General features: G+C 39.7%; 1 protein-coding gene across 3 annotated transcripts in view; it reads left to right on the plus strand.

Annotated features, from left to right (window-relative positions):
- Window positions 1-13,164, plus strand: part of TAF3 (TATA-box binding protein associated factor 3) — a 209,643-nt gene that overhangs the window by 7,351 nt on the left and 189,128 nt on the right. For 2 of the 3 annotated variants that reach the window (XM_066384902.1, XM_066384904.1), the window contains exon 2: window positions 1,324-1,566. In XM_066384902.1, coding sequence (XP_066240999.1) covers window positions 1,324-1,566 — 243 coding nt within the window. The remainder of the gene's footprint in view (window positions 1-1,323; window positions 1,567-13,164) is intronic. The other variant, XM_066384905.1, reaches the window with a different exon arrangement.

Raw genomic sequence — 13,164 nt, forward strand, 5'->3', positions numbered from 1 at the left:
AGTCTGTCTGTCCCCGTTGCTGGCTTCAGAAAAATACAGAAATAAAAAAAAAAAACTGATTCAGTGCATTAGCCTACAATGTTAAAAATAGCTCTGACTGCCTGACCAGGCAGTGGCGCAGTGGATAGAACGTTGGACTGGGATGCTGAGGACCCAGGTTCGAGACCCCGAGGTCACCAGCTTGAGCGCGGGCTCATCTGGTTTGAGCAAAAGCTCGCCAGCTTGGACCCAAGGTCGTTGGCTCAAGCAAGGGGTTACTCGGTATGCTGAAGGCCCGCGGTCAAGGCACATATGAGAAGGCAATCAATGAACAACTAAGGTGTCGCAATGCGCAACGAAAAACTAATGATTGATGCTTCTCATCTCTCTGTTCCTGTCTGTTCCTATCTATCCCTCTCTCTGACTCTCTGTCTCTGTAAAATAAGTAAATAAATAAATAAATAACGTTAAAAATATAAAGTAGGGAAGTAACTTTACTTTATAACAGAAAAAAAAAATTGCTCGGACTGGAGCATCAGCTCCTGATGGGGTTGCCGGGAGGATCCTAGTCGGGGCACATATGGGAGTCTGCCTCACTATCTCCCCTTAAAGACAAAACAAAGCAAAACAAAAACTGATTCAGCAGTATAATTTACTCAACAAGTATTTATTGAGTGTCAACTATGGGCTAGTCATTGTCTTCTTAGGTTCCAGAGGTGCATCATTGAACAGTAGAGAAAATGGAATGGCTATTTACCTAGTCAGCACAGCATTCCAGTTATTTGATAGAAAATAATAATAGTAATATTTATTGGGCATTTTTTGTGTCAGCCACTGTTCCAGATGCTATTGATCATCCCTAAACTACTTTTGATAGATGTTGTGTGTCAGCTAATTGTCAATATGAATTGTCTGTGGCATTCAGGTCGGTTGTCAAGTCCTATTTAAACCTGACTTTAAGCATCAGCTTTCTGGCTCTGCATGCCCACACCTGTCTCCATCTCCTCCCTCAGGTGCGTTTTCCTTGCCTCTTTCCTGAGCTCCAATGGCCCTTGTTTTATCTCTGTGACTTGTTTCCTAGACCCATTTCTTCTATGGCACATTTCTTCTATCTCTGTGACTTTCTGAATAAAATTTATCTTATATATTAAAAAAAGAATTAGCTTTCTAATGTTTAAATAATATGTTCTATTTAAAATTTAAGAAATTTTTTACAGCAGCTAGGTCTTGAATATATAATATACTCCATTCTAATACATATTTAGTTAATTTTTTTCATAATATGTTTAAAAATATTCATGGAATTTTCTTAAAATAATTTCTTTGCTTTTGTCTTTGTTTCAGATGGCCGAACAGACCCAATTTTGGATGATGTTGGTGAAGCTTTCCAGCTTATGGGGGTTAGTCTTAATGAACTAGAAGACTATATTCACAATATTGAACCTGTCACTTTCCCACATCAAATCCCTTCATTTCCTGTTAGCAAGAATAATGTACTCCAGTTTCCTCAACCTGGAAGTAGAGATGCAGAGGAAAGGAAAGAATACATTCCTGATTACCTGCCACCCATTGTGTCTTCTCAAGAAGGTCTGTGATTTTTTAGTTTGTTTCTTACTCATATATACTCATGTAACTATTTTTTTTTCTTTTTGTATTTTTCTGATGTTGGAAACCGGTAGGCAGTCAGACAGACTCCCGCATGTGCCTGATCGGGATCCACCCGGCATGCCCACCAGGGGGTGACGCTCTGCCCATCTGGGGCGTTGCTCTGTTGCAACCAGAGCCATTCTAGCACCTGAGGCAGAGGCCAACTTTGCTCCAATGGAGCCTTGGCTGTGGGAGGGGAAGAGAGAGACAGAGAGGAAGGAGAGGGGGAGGGGTGGAGAAGCAGATAGGCGCTTCTCCTGTGTGTCCTGGCCGGGAATCGAACCCAGAACTCCTGCACACCATGCCGATGCTCTACTACTGAGCCAACTGGCCAGAGCCTCATGTAACTATTTTAATGGGTTTTTACTCTTCTTAGTTTTCCTAACTGAATTATATAGAATGCTGTGCTAACATAAATTCTAGAAATGTAATAAAAATATTTTAATGTTTATTTACAAATTATTCTGAATTTTAAGTCAACAAACTTGCAGCTGGCATCACCAGGCAAAGCCATGGCATAATCAAATTTATATCTGATGAGGCATTTACTTCCTCTGTAACTTTTAAGTAGAGGAGAACAGAGCGTGACCACAGAGAAGCCTTTCAGTAGATGTATTATATGAGAATGGGATGTTTAATAAGTTATAAAACCTTTGAAGCAGAAAATTTGGTGTAGCTCTTTTCTTCCCCACTTATTATTTTTTATTATTATTTTAGTAAGAGAGAGAAGGGGAGAGAGATGAAAAGCATCAACTCATAGTTGCGGCCCTTTAGTTGTTTATTGACTACTTCTCATATGTGCCTTGACCGGGAGGCTCCGGCCAAGCCAGTGACCCCCTGCTCAAGGCAGTGACCTTGGGATTTGGAACCTGAGTCCTCAGCATTCCAGGTCACTGCTCTTATTTACTGTACCACCACCTGGTCAGGCCCTCCCTGCTTATTATTATTATTATTATTTTTATTTTTTTTTTTTACAGAAACAGAGAGAGAGTCAGAGAGAGGGATAGATAGGGACAGACAGACAGGAATGGAGAGAGATGAGAAGCATCAATCATCAGTTTTTCGTTGCAACGCCTTAGTTGTTCATTGATTGCTTTCTCATATGTGCCTTGACTGTGGGGCTGCAGCAGACCGGTAACCCCTGCTCAAGCCAGCGACCTTGGGTCCAAGCTGGTGAGCTTTTGCTCAAACCAGATGAGCCCGCACTCAAGCTGGCGACCTCGGGGTCTCAAACCTGAGTCCTCCGCATCCCAGTCCGACGCTCTATCCACTGCGCCACCGCCTGGTCAGGCGCCTCCCCACTTATTATTAATGTGAGTTGGATGCTCTTGGAAACAATGAGTGAATATTCACTAACACTTTGCAGATTTATCTCCCTTTTTTTTGAGACAGAAACAGAGAGAGAGAGAGAGAGAGAGGCAGGGAGAGAGACAGGAACATTGAGCTGCTTCTGACCGGCAGATTAAACCAGCAACCTTTGCTCTCTGGAATGACGCTCCAACCAACCATGCTATCCTGCCGGAGCTTAATTTTTATTGATTTTTTAGAGAGGGAGAGAGAAAGGGAAAGAGAGTGGAGGGGGAAGGGAAGCACTCATTTGTTGTTCTACTCTGTTGTGCATTCATTGGTTGCTTCCTGTGTGTGCCCTGACCAGGGATTGAACCCACAACCTTGTCATTTCAGGACAATTAACCAACTGAGCTAACTGGCCATTTATTTTTTATTGATAAGTAGAAATGTTTATTACTTGGTTACATAGACCTTTTGATTATAAAATAATAGCTCATCAGGCATAGTAGTTAGTCATTGCAGAGTTCCTTTTTTCCTGCATGATTTTACATTTTGTTCATTTAAGCTTACTAAGATTCTAAAGTGATAAGTAATTTGTGATTGCTAATGCAGGTACAATATGTTTCTTCTTGTAAAAAGTAGGAAAGTTGCAATTCATTTTTGTTTTTAATCTAAAACGATAGACACATCTCATAATAATACAAATGATGGCAGAAATAACTTATTTATGATTTTTATTGTAATAAATTATAGATAGTATAAAATTGACCATTTTAACTATTTTTGTTTGTTTATTTTTATTCAATGCAATTTTTGTTTGTTTATTTGTTTGTTTTGAGAGAGAAAAGAAGAGTGCAGAGAGACAGGAAGGGAGAGAAAAGGAGAGGATGGAGAGAGGGATGAGGAGCATCAACGTATAGTTGTATCACCTTAGTTGTTCACTGATTGCTTCTCATATGTGCCTTTACTGGGAGGCTCAAGCTGAGCCAGTGACCACTTCCTCAAGCCAGCAACCTTGGGCTCAAGCCAGTGACCTTGGAGTTTCAAATCTGGAACCTCATCATCCCAGGTTGATATTCTATCCACTGTGCTACCACAGGTCAGACTTTTAAAAAACTTTTTAGATGTATAATTTAGTGGCTTTATCTGCATTGTTGTATTGCCATCACCACCATTCTTCTCCAAATTTTTTATCTTTTCCACCTCTGTAACCATTAAATGGTAACTACTCATTCACCCTCTGCAACTGCCTAAAATTCTCTCTCCCCACCTTTGAATTTATTTGTATATGTAGAGTTTATTGTCCTTGAGGAAATCTTCCTGTTTGTAATCCTCTTTGTAAAGTCATTCATTTTAAACCCCTTATTCGCAGGCTCTGGCTGGTTGGCTCAGTGGTAGAGTGTCGGCCCGGCGTGTGGAAGCCCTGGGTTCAATTTCCGGTCAGGGCACACAGGAGAAGTGCCCATCTGCTTCTCCATCCTTCTCCCTTTCCTTTCTCTTTATCTCTCTCTTCTCCTTCCGCAGCCAAGGCTCCATTGGAGCAAAGTTGGCCCAGGCGCTGAGGATGGCTCCATGGCCTCCGCCTCAGGCACTAGAATGGCTCCGGCTGCAAAGGAGCAATGCCCCAGATGGGCAGAGCATCACCCCCTAGTGGGCATGCCGGGTGGATCTCAGTCAGGCGGATGCAAGAGTCTGTCTGACTGCCTCCCCACTTCAAACTTTGGAAAAATACAAAAAAATAAATAAAAATAAATTCCTATTCACTAATGTCATTGTTTTTGATCTTAGAAACACTTATATTTGTTACTTCTCTAACCTTATTTATATTGATTTTAAAAACATAATTGCATTTCAATATTAACATTATCAAAGGGAGGGTTTCTTGAGCTTAGGCCTGATTGAAGAAAACTCCATTTTCTCTTACAAACAGGTCATAAATGTTAAGTAGGCCTGGAATTTCCTTCTTTGCTGTTGTCATTAAATATAACTTATTAAGCTTCCTAGACATCTTTATGAAAGTCATATTAAGTATTAATCCATATGTCCTTTTGTTCTTTAAGAATAATATTTGTGTGGCTTTGAAATTTTTAGCTGAAAGGCATCTAGAAGTACACAATTTGGATTTGTGCTAAGAAAACAGGAATGGTAACCAAATGCTGGAAGAAACTTAAGGCATTTTGTAGGAGGAATCTAAAGGAAAGACGCTGATATGTGAATAATTGGTATATCAGTGATTCTCAGAATGATAGGTGATTATGAGTTTTAGATCATTGAATAAGACAGTGGTAAAGTTTAATGACCAGGCTTATGTGTGTTATCAAATGGCATGTGATTGAGCCAGAACTGCTTCCTTGTCTTAAAATATTTCAGCCCAGCCTGACCAGGTGGTGGCACAGTGGATAGAGCTTTGGAATGGGATACTGAGGACCCAGGTTCGAGACCCTGAGGTCGCCAGCTTGAGGGCGGGGTTGCAGGCTTGAGCCCAAAGGTCTCTGGCTTGATGCCCAAGGGCACTGGCTTGAGCAAGGAGTCACTTGCCCTGCTGGAGTGCCCCCCCCCATCAAGTCACATATAAGAAAGCTATCAATGAACAACTGAGATACCACAGTGAAGAATTGATGCTTCTTATCTCTCTCTCTCTTCCAGCCTGTCTCTCCTTTGTCCCTCCCTCCGTCTCTCCTTCCTCCCTTTCCTCCCTCCCTCTTTCCCACTCTCCCCTTCTACCCCCCACCCCTCCACCCCCCAACCCCCACCCCCCCGCATGCAGGAGCATGCGTTAAAAAGAAAAAATTTTTCAGCCCAGTTTTTCTCTGCCTTGTGGAGCTTTCTAAATCTATTTTGTAATTTGCATAGCTTTCTGTCTCCTATTATACCTTCTATTTAATAAACTGATTTCTTTTTTGGCTTTTTAAATCAGTCTCAGGTGAGCATCTGATTAATCTTAATCCTTGATTTGTGCATAAGTTTATGTTTGGCCCATATATAACCTTTATTTATTTATTTAGAGAGTTATCTAATTATTATTATTATTATTTTTTTTTTTTTTTTTGAGAGAGCGAGAGAGAGAGGCAGGGAATGAGAGACAGGAATATTGAGTTGCTCCTGTATGTGCCCTGACCGGGGAATCGAACTGGCAACCCCACACTCCAGTATGACTCTCCAACCAACTGAGCTATCTCTCTGGCCAGGGCTTGCTTAAAAATTTTTTTTAATTGATTAATTTTTAGAGAGACAGCAGAGAGGGAAATGGAGAGATAGGGGAAGGGGAAGGGAAGCATTCATTAGTTGTTCCATTCAATCGTGCATTCATTGGTTATTTCCTGTGTGCCCTGACCGGGGTTGAACTTACAACCTTGTCGTTTCAGAACAACGCTCTTAACCGACTAAGGCCAACCGGCCAGGACCTTAATTATTTTTTTATAAATAAACTCTAATGAGCTCACTAATCAGAACCAAGGTTAAGACTTTGATAATAATTTCCACTTACCCATTTGGTCCTTCTTATTTTATTTTTTTACCATGCAAATAATAATACACAATAAAATTCTCTGAAAGTGCCTGACCTGTGGTGGCGCAGTGGATAAAGCATCTACCTGGAAATGCTGAGGCTGCCGGTTCAAAACCCTGGGCTTGCCTGGTCAAGGCACATGTGGGAGTTGATGCTTCCAGCTCCTCCCCCCTTCTCTCTCTCCTCTCTCTCTCTCTCATTTCTAAAATGAATAAATAAATTAAAAATAAATAAATAAATAAAAATTCTCTGAAAGTGATATGGTTATCATGTTTAAATATTGCCAAGGAAATGTAACTAAGATCAGAATTTATATTGGGAAGTGAAGGAGTATGAAAAACAAGTTAGTGATTTTAGACACTGACTTCTGTTTGAAATTACTACAGTAAAAGTTTGAGTTTCCTTGGCAATATTTGAAGGAAAAAAGACTCTTATTTCTTGACTTTTTATGTAATCTAATTTATAAACATATAAATAGGAAAATGACATAAGCTTGAACACTTCTTTTTAGGTAGCATTTATGGATTCTTTATGGAGTAGACATTTGCTGATTCATAAGTTATGAATATAATTCATAAGGATGCAATAATAGATAGGCAGCACAGTAAGGTGCTTATCAAAACCTTTTCCTCTGTTCAGGGAAAAGGATATAAAATGCAATACGATGGTTACCGTTTTAATAATATAGCCAACACAGGTCAACTTAATAAATCAGTAGCTTTGGCAAGATATATGCAGTGTTGTGTTTCTTTAACGGGAGGCTAATGTTTGCTTTCTTTTTTCTTTTCTTTTTTTTTTTTGGTATTAGAAGCTTGATGCTCATTGCCTAGATCCATTAATTCATTAGGGGTTGCAAGATAGTGATATTCCATCATTTTGTTTTGTTTTTACAATTTATATTTATTTGTTTGTTTGTTTGAGAGAGAAAAGACAAGCATCAGTTGGGTGCTTCCTATATGTGTCCTGACTGGGGATCAAACCTGCAACCTTGATGTATTGGGATGATGTTCTAATCAACTGAGCTACCCAGCCAGGGTCCATCATTTTGATTTTCTTTTATTCTTTAGTTGGAATAATTGTAAGGAAATCCTTTCATCTATTATTGAGTTACTTAGTGGTCTAATTCATATGGGTAAAGGAAGAAAAATGTTGGTTCTTTGATTTTATATACCCAGTTTTTAAGACGAGTTGGTTTTTGGTCATCCATAGTTCATTGGTTATGCCCTATTACAACTTAGATTGTCCCATCTTTGACCAGTGACAACTTATTTAATGTGGCTGCTGAGTCTTTCTGACATGATGTTAGTAGTCTTTGATAGAACCCCTGCTATCTGGTATATCAAATTATAGTAGGCTCATCTTGTGCTGCACTTAGAATCAATCATTCTTCCAAGAAATCCTGGCTTCTTGGGAAATGACATTTCAAGTCTACAATGTGGACACGTGGGGTACTTATTAGAACTGGGTGTCACTGTTTCTAAGCATTGGTAATTAAAAATTTATATTTTAAAATATACATACCAGATGTGTGTTGATTGATAGATAATTTATACTAATATTTTCAGTTCAAATTCAGGACTATAGGGTTTCTACTTATTTATTATGTTATTTCAGTAAATGCTTTTGTCCATAACAAAATTCTGGTTCCCAGGGATAAAAAACGATGATAGAACATTCCATAATTACTCATTTGTCATATCCTAGATTACACATACAATATTAACACTGTATCATTTATGATTACGGAAACAGGTAAAACATTTTTTTTCCTTATGTTATTCTGTTTACCCCAAATTTTAAAACTCATTTATCATGTGCCCACTGTTAGATTATATAGCTACTTTCTTGAGTTCTGTTTTTCTAATTTTGATTTATATTCTTCCATGTCTTTTAGACCATTTTAAAATAGAATGTTACAGTTTTCCTGTTTTTTACTGTGTTTTTCTTGTGCTTTCATTGTCTTTAGGGATGTTATTTAGGTTTAATCATTTTCTTACAGAAATTGTGTGTGTGAGGATGGTTGTTTTGAACATCTAGAAGAAAGTTCAAAGTAGTTTTTCTAACTTGCAGTGCTCCTTTGTTTGTGAGTGTTGTGAAAAAAGGTGATAGCTTTCTGAGATTCTGTTTTCTTCCACCAATTTTTTCTGAATCTTCTCTTTCATTAATGCTAGTTTTCCTTTTTTTGCTTTTCTGTTTAGTTGTGATTCTAGTCCCAGCAAGTTTGTTTTCAGTGGGTTCTATCCTGGAGAGAATAGGAAAGGGTCGGGTTTGAAAGCTCAGGGGCTTGACTCTTCCCTTCCCCGTAGACCCCACCCCTGGTCCTGTTAGTCACCTGTCCTGGAAGCAGCCAGACCTTTCTCAGCCTCAGCCACTCTTCTCACATAGCCTGCCAGGCTTTCAGTGAGTCCTGTTGGTTTCTTTGAAGTTCTTCTCTTTCAGGCTAGTCTCCCATTGCTTTTATCACTTGCCCCTGTACAGATGGGTAATACTAAGGTCTCATGGCTTTTGGTGGTTGGTTGTCACCCTCTATATTTTGGCATCAATGCATATACTTTGTCACCTTATAACAGGGGTCTCAAACTCGCGGGCCGCATGCGGCCCGCTGAACAATTTTGTACTGATTTTTTTTTGTTTTCAACTGCAGTGAGAAAAGTGTTGCGTAACAGTTGCCTTTTGTAGACCTAGTGCGGCCCGCGGAACTGCTGTGATCTTGCTCTGCGGCCCACATGCTGAGTTGAGTTTGAGACCCCTGCCTTATAATGTTAATTTCTCTGTTTTTAAATGGCAATTTGCGGAGATCCAAAAACTTCATTGCCATGCCTGCCACTTTCTTCCAGGATTCTCTTTATTGCATCTTTTACATTTATTGTGGGGTGCTCCTTGAAACTACTTTTCTTCAGTGACATCATACTCTCTTAATTCTCCTTATATGACTAATTCATTTTCTGTGCCTTTCATATGCTCAGACACATCTTCCAAAGCTCATCTTCCAAAGCTCTTCTACCTCTAAAATGTTAGTGCTCCCCAAATTTTATCTTCTCTTTTTCTCATTCCACTCAGTTTAATCTTCTGTATTATGGTTTTAACCATCATTTGTGTACTGATGAATCCCCAAACCGTATCTCCATACCACACCTTCCAGACTCTATATCCAATTGTCCGTGGGCCATTTCCACATTTCCCACAGGCACCTCAGATTGGTGTGTCAAAGGCTACACACATTATCTTACCCTTAATATACCTGTGTTATCTATTTTGGTGGCACCATCTAGTACCCAGACATTCAAACTAGAAATGTGAGAGGTGTCTTTTTTAAAAGATTTTATTTATTGAATTTTAGAGAGAGAAAGGGAGAAACAGGGGAAGGAATGGGAAGCATCAGCTTGTAGCAGTTGCTTCTTATAAGTGCCTTGACCAGGCAAGCCCAGGGTTTCAAACTGGCGACCTCAGCATTCCAGGTCAACAGTTTATCCACTGTGCCACAGGTCAGGCTGAGAGTGTCTTTGACTCTTTTCCCCATAACCAGTCCTACTAATTTTGTTTCCTAAAAATTTCTAAAATATTCCTACATTTGTTTAAAATTTTATCTGAATTATTCTTCCATGGTAAACTGTTAAACAGTAAGCAAGTATATTCCACAGCATAAAACACTTCACTAGCTTTTTCAAAATTTCAGTGAGCAACTCTTTTTTTTTTTCAAGGAAAAGCAAAAATGTCTCCAAAGAGCAACTTCTTTTTTTCATTCAAAATAAAAATTGCTTTATTCATTATAGAGAAAAGATGTTTATTCCTACAACTGTGATTACTTACTAAATGAATAGAAGAATGTTAATGTGAAAATTTACACTGCTTTTCAGTTACTAAAATGTTAATATTGCGTTTATTTGAAAATAGGAATATAAAAGCACCTTTCAGAAAATTTGTCCTTGATGTCACATGGCATTTTCATAAGCATTATCTCATTTAATCTTGAAACAACCCTTAAAGTTGCAATGATTATTTCCACTTTACAGAAGTAGTGGAAGTTTGTTTGTTTTTTAAAGGTGAATTAACTTGCCCTGTGTTTCTTTTTCTTTTTTTATTTTTTTGATAGAGACAGAGAGAGGAACTGATAGGGACAGGCAGGCAGGAAGGGAGAGAGATGAGAAGCATCAGTTCTTCGTTGTGGCACCTCAGTTCATTGATTGCTTTCTCATATGTGCCTTGACGGGGGTGGGGTGGGGGTGGGGCTCCAGCAGAGTGAGTGACCCCTTGCTCAAGCCAGTGACCTTGGGCTCAAGCCAGTGATTTTGGGCTTCAAACCAGCAACCTTTGATCTCAGCCAGCAACCTTGGGCTTTAAGCCAGCGACTATGGGGTCATGTCTATGATCCCATGCTCAAGCCAACTACCCTGCGCTCTAGCTGGTGAGCCCGTTCTCAAGCCACTGACCTCAGAGTTTCAAACCTGGATCCTCTGCGTCCCAGGCCAATGCTCTATCCACTGCACCACCACCTGGTCAGGCTTGCCCTGTGTTTTATTGTGACTTGGGAGCTGAGCTGAATTAGGATAGTTGATTTCATTCAGAGCACATGTAGGATCACCGTTTTGCATCGTGTCCTATACAAGGAGCCAGAATTTAAGTTAGAGGCATGAATATGATGTCCCTATCTCCTTACTTTTGGCTTTTCTTTCTATGGTTGTTGGAAATCTCTGCTTGGGCAAGACGTTCCTAAGTAGAGTAGTACCGTCAACAAGTCAGCCTTCTTAATGGTCAGGATTACAAATGCCCCTGGCCCTACATTTCAGTCTCACTCTCTTACCTTCTCTTTACCCTCACAGATACTTTCCTGTCATGACCTTGCAAGGCCAGAGCGCGAGGGTTGGGGCCCAGTATTCTGTGTACCCAGGGTAGTAGTCACTGGAGTCGTGGTGGTGTCTGTTTTTCTTAATTCTACAGCATGTGAGCCATAGGGGTTGTATCAGAAATGAAATTGAGGACTGATTTGTAGTGACTGGCCTATGATGTTCAGTACAGATTTCTGTATGTAAATCTGTAGGCCCTTCCCTGATGAGAATTCTGCCTGCATTGACATGTTAATTTTCTGCCCCTCATTGCTTCAGGCTTGAATCTCCAGAATCATTAACCTTTGTTTCCCCAGATGAACCAGGCGCCTCCTCTGTATCTCCACTCAGGCTGATTTGGAGTGCCCCTTCTTTGGGCACCCATGATATATAGAGTAGGGCAAAAGTAAGTTTGCAGTTGTTCTTATGGAATATAATAAATAAATAATAATACTGAGGAAACTGTGTTTTTTGTACTCACAACTGTAAACCTACTTTTGCCCTATCCTGTATATCTCTGCCATTACATAGAATTATATTTTGGTATAATTAGTTTTATTTGTTTCCAGAACTTACACTGGTCTTGCTTGCTCTTTAAATCCTACACTCACTCTCCATGTCACACTTTGCACAAAACCCAGTCCTATTACTCTACCTCAGCGATTTTCAGCCCATGTAACGCAACAGCCAGGCTGTTGTGCCACAAGAATTTTAAAACATGCGATACTGATTTAGTCAGGGTCACAGACCGCTTCTCCCTTAGGTTGTCAAATAAAAAAATGATAGCAGTCAACACAACAATAGCTATCCAATGTGAATGAATCAAAATTGTACCTATTTTTTTGTCAGATCAGCAAAAAATACATTTTTTGGTGTGCCACACAATTTTAGTCATTAGGTTACAGGTGCCATGAGATGAAAAAAGTTGAAAATCGCTGCTCTACCTGACTGCTGCTTTAGAGAAATTTGTTGACAATTTTGGGGCAGTCATCTCAAAAAATAGCTTACCTAAAATAACACTACTGTTAAGTGACAGAGATGGCAGTTGAGCCTCCATTTTCTTAGTCTTAGCCCAGTGCTCTTTGCATTCTTTATTACCACAGTATTTATCCTCCTACTACAGGTATAAAAACAGAAAGGGTTATCTCAGAGGTCCCCAAACTTTTTACACAGGGGGCCAGTTTACTGTCCCTCAGACTGTTGGAGGGCCGGACTATAAAAAAAACTGAACAAATCCCTATGCACACTGCACATATCTTATTTTAAAGTAAAAAAACAAAACGGGAACAAATACAATATTTAAAATAAAAAACAAGTAAATTTAAATCAAGAAACTGACCAGTATTTCAATGGGAACTATGGGCCTGCTTTTGGCTAATGAGGTGGTCAATGTGCTCCTTTCATTGACCACCAATGAAAGAGGTGCCCCTTCCGGAAGTGCAGCGGGGCCGGATAAATGGCCTCAGGGGGCCGCATGTGACCCACGGGCTGTAGTTTGGGGACCCCTGGGTTATCTTGTGACATTTCAATTTTTTTATTTTCCTGCCAAATTGACTTCTTGAATAGTTACTTTTTAAAAAAAATCATGTTTTGATAACATCGCATTTGATTCTTTTACTTTTTTTTAAAGGTTTTATTTCATTTTATTTTTATTATTTATTTGTTTTTTTAACGAGACAGAGTCAGAGAGAGGGATAGATAGGGACAGACAGACAGGAATGGAGAGATGAGAAGCATCAATCATTAAGTTTTTTGTTGCAACACCTTAGTTGTTCATTGATTGCTTTCTCATATGTGCCTTGACCGCCGGCCTTCAGCAGACCGAGTAACCCCTTGCTCAAGCCAGTGACCTTGGATCCAAGCTGGTGAGCTTTGCTCAAACCAGACGAGCCTACGCTCAAGCTGGTGACCTCGGGG

This window comes from Saccopteryx leptura, chromosome 5, assembly GCF_036850995.1.
Source record: "Saccopteryx leptura isolate mSacLep1 chromosome 5, mSacLep1_pri_phased_curated, whole genome shotgun sequence".
NCBI lineage: Eukaryota > Metazoa > Chordata > Mammalia > Chiroptera > Emballonuridae > Saccopteryx > Saccopteryx leptura.